Below are 12,384 nucleotides of genomic sequence, written 5' to 3' on the forward strand. Positions count from 1 at the left end.
TATATATTTTAACCCTTGAAACAATGTTAACTACGAAGCCCATGATGAAGTGTGACCACAAGAAAAGCATGCATCATAGATGAAAGCACTTGGGCTCTTAAATTAAAGTGACCAACTGATCATGTTGAATCATATAGTCAGAACCAACCAATGTTTAAATCAGCAGATTGATATGCCACAGAATTTTGGCAGTCGATCTGAACTGCAAAATTCAAAACACCGTTGAGTTGGCCTCACACATTTTTTTCATGTGGGCCTATGCCAGGCAAAACGCTGGCTTTGTGAAAGACTATCACTTTGAGACAAATGCCAGCAATCTGGATTGTACTTCTTAACTACAATAATTATTTTTATGAAATAAGTAGGTTATCATCTTTCATAAACTGCTCCCAGTCTTTTAGCATTTTTTTTTAAATCTGGAGCACTGCAGGAATCAGATATGTGTGTGTGTGTGTAATCTCAGCACAGACATCTCTCAACCATTACATTAACATTGTTCATGTTCACAGTTTTTGCCCATGTTCTCTGCAATGGAAATTAAGGGCAGAAATAATCCAAATCTCAGAGGGAGGAATCAAGCAAAAGCTAGAGGTGACTCAAATGCCAAACCTCCATGAATTGAGGTCACATTGGTTGACACAGTGAAAATACCAACTTGAGTATAGTAACTTGTGCAAGTTTGATGAGCTCTCCAAGCCCAGTTGGGGAGTAAACAGAGATAAGCAATCAGGCAAGGTTTCTTGTGATCCATGGATAAATACACAGGATTTCTCTATGAAATAAGTTTGCTTTTTTTTTTAACCAGAGCTCCATCTTAAAACACCACCAGTCTCCTTTGTCCTGTTAATTCCCAGAAAATATGCTTTAGCAGTCACTAACTCCAATCTACCGAAATCACTGGGTTTTTCTACAGTTTTTGGTGTACAAATTTCACAACGTGTTCTTGTGGGGGGGGGGGATCATATTGATAAACTGGCAATGGATGCAAAACAAAATGCTAATGTCACGAAGCAGTGAGACCTCAGGGTAATTCTCAACTCCTGAGAAATACCAAATGGCGTGTTGGTACTGCTAAAGCAGAGAAGAAGAAGAACCCAAACATGCTTCATGAGCTGATTAGAGGCCCACAACAACAGTACAACCCTAAATATTTTAATGCAGAAGTAAATGCCTCAGGGTTCATCTGGGTTTACTTGAGTGTATGTGAGCATTGGATTGCAGCCTTAAGAAGCTAGGTTGACAACTCGTATTTGCCATCCTTCCTGGTGGCTACTGAAGTACAGCTCAAGTCAATATAGTTATTAACACCTATGCTAAGCTGCTTCTACAGCAGGGTCAGGGAGGCTCTGGCCCTCCAAATGTTGGTGAATTTCAACTCCCATCACCCCAGACTCGTGGCGATGTTAGCTGTGGCCAATGGGAGTTGGAATCCAACAACATTTGGAGGGCTACAGGTCCTGCACCCCTTTTTCTATAGGTTATTTTTAAAGTGGAATATGCAATTCAAAAGGATGACTATAACTCTGAGCAGGTATCTTGTGAATTCCGTATCAGAAATCTGTAAGGACCCCAACTGCTACACCAAAAGTGCTCCAGCGTCATACCAGTGAAAGTCACCTGAAATCACTTTGCAATAAAATACACTCTACCATCAGACAAATGCCAAGCAAAACAAACAAAAAAACAAAAACAAAACAAACATTCATAATAATAATAATAATAATAATAATAATAATATTTGCAAACTGGATTTTCTCAGACTAATGCAAAACAGAAGCATAGAAGATAATGAAGTGAATTTGAAAGACAAATGAACCAAACAGAAAACTATAGCAGCCTGTGTGGTTTTCTTTCAAAGACTCCTTCCCAATTCACTCAATTTCCTCTTAATAATTTTAGGCAGAGCTGTTATAACATCCCTTTCAGGCAAAAAGGGGTTTAAACTGCACTTAGAGATGCCTGCACTTTACAAAGACAACAGAGCAATTTTAAGTAAAGATGACGCAGATCAGTTTTCATGAGCTTATTTGAACACTCAGACAAGTTCACACTTCCTTATCTCCCCATGTGGTTGTACATACTGGTATACCACACGAAAGGGAATATTTGTGAGAACTGAGCAATGCAGACAGGGCCACTGATGGCATCACTATGGCTGCAATTGTCGAGAAGAAAACTGCAGCTGGGTTTACGGGAACAGCAGTCAGCTTCCCACATGGAGCCTTTCTCCACCTGAAGCCTCTATCACAAAATAACAACATGATCCTCTCGCCATGGTCCATTCAGATACTCTCCCACCAGGGGTTAACAAACGGAGCTTCACCAAGTGGTGCAGAAGAGGTGGGTACTTTGGCCAAGTCATCCTACGGCACATCTCAAATGTTTCCAGAAAACCCAAAGGGATCCCTCATCTCTGCAGGGTTATGTGATCTGTAGGCGATACCAGCACTTATTCAGGTGACATTTAAGCAAAGTAAAAACCCTGTGTTATCACTACTTGACAGAGCATTTCACGTCTCCAAAAGCAGCTTGACGCAGGAAGGTAATGAGGGTTGTCAACTGTTTCACAGTAATTGCAAGCCTTGTGATATAATGTTACAAAATTACAATATATCTTAAGAAAATGAGAATTTCTCTCCACCCCCCCCCAAAAAAATGCCCATGATAAAAGAAGAGAGTGTGGAAAAAATATATATATCCATGCACAACGTGTAATATTCAAACATGTGCATTAGATGGAAATTCCAGTGTCATATTTCCGAAGTCTCCCCACCATAGCTGTCAACCCTCCCTGCTGTTTCCCAATGCTATAATAAGGGAATTTCCTGCAAAAAAAGGGAGTCCCCACACGTCAAGTTCTGGTGGGCAATTCCTAATGCACTGCTTCAGTTGCGTCCTTCCTTGGAACATTTTTTTTAAAAAAATAATCTTTGCAGAGTTTGCCAGTTCAATTAAGTATATGAGATTAAAATAATGCACCATTTCAGACACTTGTTCCCAATGCCTTAGAGCCTTTAAGATTTGTAGCCAGATAGAAAGAGAGTCTCTAAAGTACTCACGGTCATTACACAGCGTTCCACTGAAAGAGGTCATGCTACAGTCACAGCTGAACCCATCCCATTGCTGCAAGCAGACTCCTTGGTTTGCACACGAGTCCTCTTGACATGTTGTGCTGGGGCCTAACAAGAATACACACAGAAAAATAAAGCTTGGGTTTTTGTCTTTCATTGCGACTGCATTTTCCATTGGATCACATAGGGTAGTTGCCAACATCTCACATGTAAAAGAGCAAACCAAGAAAAAGAACCAATAGCAGGATTGGCCATATGCATTTATATATATATATGTATGTATTATTTTTTTTTTTAAAAAAAAAACCTTTTATGAATAGGCATGTGGCCTTTGGTTTGTTAACACAGAGGGGCACGGAGAGATGAGTTCATTCAGAAATATGACCAAAGTAGAGAGTTAACTCAAGCGAAATGAGTTGTTGGTGATCATAAACATTGCTTTTGCAACATTTCATTTCATTTCATTTCATTGCAACTTCTTTTATTATCTCTGTCCAGCATGATGTGTTCTGCAATGTACAGTGGAAAACAGAATCTAAAACTAAATAATAACCATAAAATTAAAAATAACTTAGAGGGGGAGGGGGAAAGTGCTGCCATCTCCAAGCAATGATTTGATGAAAAGCTATGCCTGTAGAAAATCAAGGAACGTTTGGGTTGGCTTCTTTATTTATTGAAAAATCTATATATTGTGTATTGATTTATTAGCAGGAATGTTGGCAAGTATCTTTGCACATGCTTCAACTTATCTCATGCAGGGATTCTCATTTTATTAAATATATATATACGTTATAATTATATATATGGGGGGGGGGAGAGGGACCCGCCAATTAACGCACCAGCATGCTCAAAAGTGACATACACGTGAGAAACGAAGCTATTCTATTTCTAAATATCATAAACCAGACCACTAGGGGGAAAATAAAGAAAAGAACTGAAAGAAAAGGCATGATCAAAGCACTAAAGCAATCACTATACAGACAGACACAAGACTGAAAGCCTTTGTGCAGAATATCCTGTAAGAGAAAGGTTCCTGCATCATTTTTTATTTTATTTTTATTTTGGAAGGGGAAGAGTGGAAAAATCTGATGCAACATTACACACACCAGTGCAGATGTGGCCGATGGCTCCCAATGCGTATTTATGGGTTTCAGTCTTGCTTAATATACACAAGGGCTATCTACCTTGCAAATCAGCTTTCATCAATGCAACTTTGCCAGCAAAATAAAAAAAGCAAAATATATTAAATGTTAGTAAGCAAATATCAAAATGGCAGCAAACACAGAAAGACCGTTCAGAGACAAAAGTGCATGCTGCTCTTAAAATTGAAAAGAAAGTCCATGTAATGCAAATAAATTAATACTAATAGACATAAATCTCCAGGCAAGCCAAAATGAGAATGCAGTAATTTGCCAGCATTTACTACAAATATAATGGTTAATTGAGCTGATGACATGTAATGAAGGAGAATTAAAAGCACTCCTTTCTATACGATAGATGTGAACGCATTAGCAGAGTGAATGCATGGCTTAATCCTGACTAGCCATTTGTCATGTTCATACACAGTCAGTTCAGTCATTAGCACATTATCTTCTTCGATCTTCCTCTTCACTAGGCCTTCTGCTGGAATTGACAGAATTAGGACTGAAATTTACATCAAGAGCCTCTTATTGCTCTTCAGACACAGATGCACTTGCATTGCTCCCACAATGCACTGGGCCAAGGTCGGAAGAGAAGGCTTACATTTTTCATTCATTCCTCTTTCCAGTCAGATGCTATTGCACGTTCCTGCATGCAGGTTCCTTGGGTGACTTTTAATGAAATGGTCCATGAGAAGGCACTTACCAACCCAATCCAATATATACCCAAGTGCTCAATTTTAGGTAATGTCATCTCTGGCAGTTGGGAAGTATGCCAGGAAGTCATCCAATTAACTAAGTGGACACAGCATTTAAGTGCCTGAAACCAAGCCAGGGTCGTCAGCAGCTTTATAGGATCAGATGTAAAACTATTGGCCTTTAGCACCATCTCACCCCTGCTGGACGGGAGGTGCATCACCACCACACCACCTTAACATGGTTGCTCAATCAGTCCTTGTTGCTAGGGAGTTGTGTTTATGTTCGTGGTTTTTCTTTTTCTTTTTTAAGTGGGAAGCGGAATTGCATGCCTTGGTGGAGTAAAACCAGTGCGTTGAAAATGGGATTTATTATCTACATGAAGTTCAGGAAAATGCTATAGCAGTTGTGTGTGTGCACCACCATATTGCTCAAGCCTAGAAAGGGTTAAACCCCCCCCCCATGGAAGTTAGGCAGAAATGGGGCATGGTCGTGATCCAGAGTGGGCAGTATAAGCAGAGGGCCAACAGGAAAAAGATTGAGCAGCAATTCAAAACCTCAAGGACTGAAATACAAAGCAAAAGTGACCAATGGCATTTCCTTCAGTACCCTGGACAGCTCCCAGTGAAGGCAAAACTTTTCCTTCAGTACCCTGGACAGCTCCCAGTGAAGACAAAACTAGCTCCAACAAATGCTGAATACTAACTAACCACCCCCTTATATAGTTCCGGGCCCCTCCCTTCCTAGATGCCACAGATATCCTTAAAGAGGCACATCACAATCCTGGTGCCTGACCCTTGGTTGCTTCTTCAGCAGCCATACTGCCTGCAATGGTGAGCAGGTTAGGCATGTTGGGTCATTGAGGCTGCAGATTCTGGTCTCTCATTGGCGCTCCAGTCTCTGAGAGTCTTTGTTTTAGGGTCTCATTTCTGGAGGTCTTAGATTCAGGTGCTCCTTTGGCTCAGTGTCAAGGGCTAAGTGTGGTGCTTCTGTGGCTACTGGCTCAGCTATACCCTCTCCCTCTTAATCAGCGTCCAAGTCACTATTGGTAGTCTGTGTCATGTCACATGGTTCCCAAAGCAAGCTGCTCTTACTTTCCATTTACAACACCAAGACTCAATCTGCTTTGGGGGCCTTCTTGATGAGGAAGTAAAAGTGGCTGAGATCAGGGCTAGGCATGGAGAGAAGTAGTAGCATATTGCTGATTTTGATGTATGCCACACTTTCCATGGGCCAATCAATCAATCAATCTGCTACCCTTCATTTGAAGATCTCAGGGCGGTTCACATGATAGAAATATTAAACTCATGTTCTCAACATCCCAGTTTGGTTGTGAGAACAGGACTGATTATCTAAGCCACTGACCAGTATTCCATTACTCTAACAACTCGGACAAGCAGAACATGTGATATTTAAGGATTTGGCCATTTCATCATTAATTGGCTATTTTAATGCCAAGATCTAATAACTTAAACTGTACAACACCTTCTGCCCCCTCTCTCACCAACATTAGAAAGTGTTATTTAGACTCTTTGCTAAATAAAGTGAAATTACCTTTAGGTGTTTGGATGTTGTACATTTATGAATTTATTTACACATTTGCTATTCAATGTTAATCATCAAATTAAAATTAGAAAGGGGTAAAAGGAGAACAGGTGTACGTAAGAGAGAAAATCTGGAACAGGCTGGTTCGAGTTTTCTCGGGGTCTATCTGTTTGAGCATAGCTAATCAAGTGATATCTTGAATCCCTCATGAACTTCCACACATGGGGGTGGGAAAGGGATCATTTTAGCCTGGTGGGCCATGAACCATCCCTGTCATTGTGATTTTATGTTTTCACAAATTACTGTGCATTACAAAGTGTTCTGCGCATTGCTGGTGCTAAGTGTGTAGATTTTATCAGGAATATGTTTTAAAATGCTTGTCATATGCCTGACAAAATATCTCCAAAAGCAGTATTATTGGTGCTGTCCAAATGCACCAGAAACAAAAATGCATTTGCCTGGCAAACAGCATTATTACAAATTGTCAAATGAGACTATCAGGGGAGAGCATTCTAAAAACTGGGGGCTACCACAAAGAAGGCCTGCTCTCTCACTGCCACCCTCATTTCGAGGTATCATGCAGAGAAGGGCCTTGTATGATGATTTCAGGGTCCAGTCAGATTAATATATGGGATAGCGGTCCTTAATTTAAAACTGAATCTACTATATCAATAAAATCCATATGACAGAGGTATGATTAACTGGGTTGCTTCCATCTCTTCGCTTATATCCAAATAATCTTGTTTTCCAGGGATAGCAAAATGGCTAGTTAATTGGGTTAACTGAGGGACTGAGTCATGCCACTCCTTTTCTCACCTCATGTTGGGAATAAATATGGAAAGTGATCTTTTGGAAGGGCCAAACACATATGTTCAACAGGCCCATCAACATCATGCTTTTGAACCTTGTCAGGTGCATGACAGTGAAAAGGGGTTGTGAGAAAAGAACTGTGTATACTACTCTGAGCTCCTTGGAGAAAAGGGTGGGGATGTAAATGCAATAAAAAAACATTTTTAAAATGTGGGGGTGGTTTCTATGTTGAGAAATCTAAGATGGCCTCAAACCAGAAACCAAATTGCACATTATTTCCCAATTCCTATGCATTCTGCTTCGTCCTTGAACTGTTAGATTAAAGCTTTAATGTGGAAAAGTTAAAATGCAACACTGATGTGCTGGGGATGCAAACTCCACAAATTCAATTTGGGATGGTGAGGATCCTCTGCCATGGACATTCAACCCATTTTGGTCTCGGCTGATGTGGAAGGGAGGGAAAGTTAACCCAACACAGCACCTTGACTTTCCCTGAAAATTTGACCCTCTCCCTCACAAGGGACCTGGCCCTCCAAACTGCTTCTTTTTTGGGGGGGGCAGTCTTGATCCAAGCCCAATTCCATTCTTCTTTGGGTATGAACCTTTCATCTACACCAGGGGTCCCCAAACTAAGGCCCGGGGGCTGGATGCGGCTCAATCGCCTTCTAAATCTGGCTTGCGGATAGTCCGGGAATCAGTGTGTTTTTACATGAGTAGAATGTGTCCTCTTATTTAGAATGCATCTCTGGGTTATTTGTGGGGCATAAGAATTCGTTCATATTTTTTTTTTCCAAAATATAGTCTGGACCCCCACAAGGTCTGAGGGACAGTGGACCAGCCCACTGCTGAAAAAGTTTGCTGACCGCTGATCTACACAGTCTTCCTTTAAATCAATAGGACTTCCTTCATTCTACATTCATACTGAATGTAGGTTTTGAAACTTCGGCCAATTTTATTATTCTGAAATGTTTTTAGAAAGCCTGTGCAGTTGATGAGCCATCAAGTCACAAATAGCCTATCAAACTCATACCGTAGCCTGCTAGGTTTGGGAAAATCTCCATGTCTCTGTAGTCACAGGCAGACAGCAAAGCCATGATATTTATCAAGCTCCTAGTCGGCCAACATATGTGGCTGGTGGGTTGAGTTGTAGCTTTGAATGCTGCAGGTTAGGCAGTAGGAATAGAGCAACAAAAAAGCCAACAGAACATAGGTACAGGAGCATAGCTTTTTAAAACTAAAAAACTAAAAAAAACCTTGAACCTAGCCTAAGACCCTGCTAAACACTTTACAGTAACATCTCGTGCAGACAGACAACCTGTGCTAAAAAAAAAGATAGAGAAAGAAAAGTGCATCTCAATTCAATTAGCTAATTTATACACTAACTATCATCTAAGCACCGTGATGATGTAAAGTACTGCACGGCAGCTAATTATCACAACAATTAATTAAAATACGGCACAAACAAAATGGAGACATGCAAATCAGCTTGTTGGTGGCGAAGAACAGACTCTGCCGATTATATTCAAGAAGATAAGTTAATGTTCTCAGGTTCAATTTGTGTTTTGTGCCATCAGCAGACGTTTCTCCCACAATGGCACCCGCCTTCATTAATAATGTAAAACAGGTCTGGCTTAGTAGCACTGGTAGCAGAGCAGAAATGGATGACAGCGGGGAAGATAGGAAACTGTCATTATCCCAGTGCAAATAAAACAGAACACAGCAGGAGGGGGAAGATGCTACAACGCACCTATGATGAGGCATATTCATATTTACTTTACGTTGAAGGGGTTGTGACAGGATTACAAAACGATCGATCCGTACCTTCACATCCGCGTTCTATCTGCCCGTTACAAAACAGAGCATCCGAGATCAAATCCGGGAGGCGGCCGTTCAGATCCACGGAGGCCAGGCAGCCTTGAAACCCTTCTTTCGCATGGACCAGCTTGGGCAAGGATTTGTAGGTTTCTTTTGCTACGCCTCCGATGTACAAGTCACCTGGGGAGCCAACGTGCATGGTTAGTCACAGCTGCCACGATTGCCCAGTTGCATTTATTGAGTTCAGGTGTTTGAACCCGCATTTCCACACACACACAAACCCCACACGCGACACGTGCGCAAGGCAGAAAAGTGAAACAGGTCCAATATAAGCAAAAACAAGAAATTGTTGGCAAAACACAGCGAGCAAAAGTTGTAACAAGCCACATGAGCAATAAGAAAGGATCAAGAAGAAAATAAATTCCTGTGGGCTGCTAGCATTAGAGGATAGTGGATCCAAATGCAGTCTTGGATTTCCAGTCCTGCAAGATTCCGGGTTGTATCCTAGGAAGACATGCTGAGAGAAGACCCGCTGAAATTAACAGATGTGACTGACTGAGGTCCAATAATTTCAATGGATCTACATTGAGCACAACTTAGGCTGCATTCACACCATATTTATAAAGTGCTATGGTTCCACTTTAAACAGTCATGGCTTCCCCTGAATAATTCTGGGAGCTGAGTATTAAGGTCCTGAGAGTTGTTATGAGACTGGCCTATTCCCTGTCCAGAGCTATAATTCCAGACTGGTTTACCAATCAATCTTTTTTTTCACAGAGAGCTCTGGAATTGTAGCTCTGTGAGGAAAGTAGGGGGCCTCTTAACAACTCTCAGCACCTTTATCACAAACCACAGCTCCTGAAATTCTTTTGGGGGAAGCTATGACTATCCAAAGTGACATCCTAGCCCTTTAAACACACAGTGGTCTCAGCTGAATACAGACAGCTGTGTTAGTTTTGCCATCAATGTGGTTTTAGTGGAACATTCAGTGGCATAGCAAGCCCAGGTAGTACCCGGTGCAGATATTTTCTCTCTCTCTCTCTCCCCCCCCCCCACATTGACAGCTTGGAGTAGGCTTGGGAGTCACTGGCAGGTGCCAAATGTCTGCCCCCCTTCCTACGCCTCTGACCCCCAACCCTCTTACAAGTGCTTCCAGTCTTCAGACACCCCGCACACTTTTGCAAAAAAGAAAATGAAAGAAAAATGAGAACTCCAAAGTTTTGCCGAGCAAAAAGAAAGAGAGGTGGTGCGGGGAGGGAGCTGCACGGCTTTGCCGACAAAGCCGAGCAGCTCGTCCTCTCCCCGCCTCCTGACTCTTCCTCCAGGCTCCAGCCAGGACTCAGGAGCGGGGGTAACGGCATGCCGACCCACCCCCACATGACTCCCAAGTATCCAGAGCCGGGGGGGGGGGAGGTGGAGAGAGGACGATCTGCTCGCCGACAGCGTAGGTGCAGCCATGAGGGAGGCAAGGCGCTCTGTTCGTTGCTTCTGCCCTGATAGCAGGACCACACTCAAGCCAAGTGAAAGAATTGGCACTGTGCCTTTAAAGAGGGAGCTGGCAATGTCGCTGCCCCCACCTCCACCCCATTCCTTGCACTTGCGCAAGAAGGAAAAGCCTGATAGGTGGGAGGGGGGGAGAAATGTGACCTAGGCTTCTAGCGCGCAAGAGAGAAAGAGAGACCAAGAGGCACTGCCACGCGGAGGGTCCTTCGCCTGTGGCTGCAGGCAGCGGCGTGGTGGCACCCCCACGGGGTGCCCTCTTGTCACCCCTTTAGAGATGGAACATGGGGCACTCCACTCCCCCCACCCCTCCCTTCCTACACCACTGGGAACATTACCCCTGTCTGTTTAGTAAGTCACTGCAAAAGGAGAACAAATTGTAGACAAGTTGGCACCATTTTTTAGTTCTACAGGTGGGGTAAAACTAACTAGACCAGCTTCCTTATTCACCTTTTCTCCCTTTCCCTCTTTCTCTCTCTTTCACCTGAAGGAGCGTCTCCATCCCCATCATTCAGCCCGGACACTGAGATCCAGCACCAAGGGCCTTCTGGCGGTTCCCTCATTGCGAGAAATGAGGTTACAGGGAACCAGACAGAGGGCCTTCTCAGTAGTGGCGCCCGCCCTGTGGAACACCCTCCCACCAGATGTCAAGGAAATAAGCAGCTATCCTATTTTTAAAAGACATCTGAAGGCAGCCCTGTTTAGCGAAGTTTTTCATATTTAATGCTGTATTGTTTTTAACACTTGACTGGGAGCTGCCCAGAGTGGCTGGGGAAACTCAGCCAGATGGGCGGGGTATAAATTAATAATAATAATAATAATAATAATAATAATAATAATAATAATAATTTCACATTGCTCTTTCTCTCTCTCTCCACCCTCCTTCTCTCCTTTTGCACTTTCCTCCTTTCTATTAAAAAATCAAACTGTGAACAAATGACTTGCATTAAGTGGAAATATTTAATACAACAACTTCAGTTATTTGCGATGCGGTATTAAGTATTTCCACTTAGTGCAAGTTCTTTGTTCATGATTTGATTTTTATGGGAAGGCAGAAGGAGAAAATGAAGGGTGGGTGGTTGGGTTGTGAGACAGTAAGCAGGAGAAAACGGAGGCACAAGAGGGGAGAGTGTTCTTGTGCTCAGGTTCTATTGGTGGATTTCCTATGAGCATCTGGTTGGCCAATGTGAGAACAGGATGCTGGAGTGGATTGGCCATTAGCATCCTCCAGTAGGCTCTTCTTAAGTTTTTAAAAAAGGAAGGAAGAAGTGGGGAAGCCTTCTGAACCTGTCCGTGAATTCCACCCTTCCTCCCCAAAACTGTAAAACATGAATCAGCCTTCAGTTCCTGGTCACTTCTGATCCTTGATTCCAAGGTCAACATGAATAATTCTAAATTATTTTCCAGTGCTAACGTATGTACATGAATTGGTTCGTCCTCCTCCTTGTATTTAGTCACTAGAGACCAATGTCACAATCTGATTCAGATCCGAACTCTGTTTGAGTCCCATTACATCACGGCTTGAATTATCAAGCCAAGCACACAATACTAACAGTTTGGGCAAGGAGAGCAGGAGTGAATCATGAATCATGCAGCCTGTTGGTTTCCAGGAAGGAATACACCATGTCTTGCTATGTAGTCACTCGCACCGTTTCAGCCTGTACACATGAATTCTGCTTTCTCAATTTAGGGCAACCGTTGATGTGGTTCTTATCATTAGCCCAATTCAGACAACAAAATGCACTGTGGGAAATCACACAGCCAGGGCATGAACACACATATGCTGTGTATATATTTGCATCAATACA

General features: G+C 42.5%; 1 protein-coding gene across 1 annotated transcript in view; it reads right to left on the reverse strand.

Moving 5' to 3' along the window:
- The window catches only part of NRXN1 (neurexin 1), a 933,637-nt gene that overhangs the window by 421,524 nt on the left and 499,729 nt on the right, over positions 1 to 12,384 (reverse strand). Inside the window, 2 exon segments of the mRNA XM_033145071.1 lie at positions 3,060 to 3,179; positions 9,083 to 9,256. Of these exon segments, the coding sequence (XP_033000962.1) occupies positions 3,060 to 3,179; positions 9,083 to 9,256 (294 nt within the window).

The sequence above is a fragment of the Lacerta agilis genome, chromosome 3 (assembly GCF_009819535.1).
Source record: "Lacerta agilis isolate rLacAgi1 chromosome 3, rLacAgi1.pri, whole genome shotgun sequence".
Taxonomy (NCBI): Eukaryota; Metazoa; Chordata; class Lepidosauria; order Squamata; family Lacertidae; genus Lacerta; species Lacerta agilis.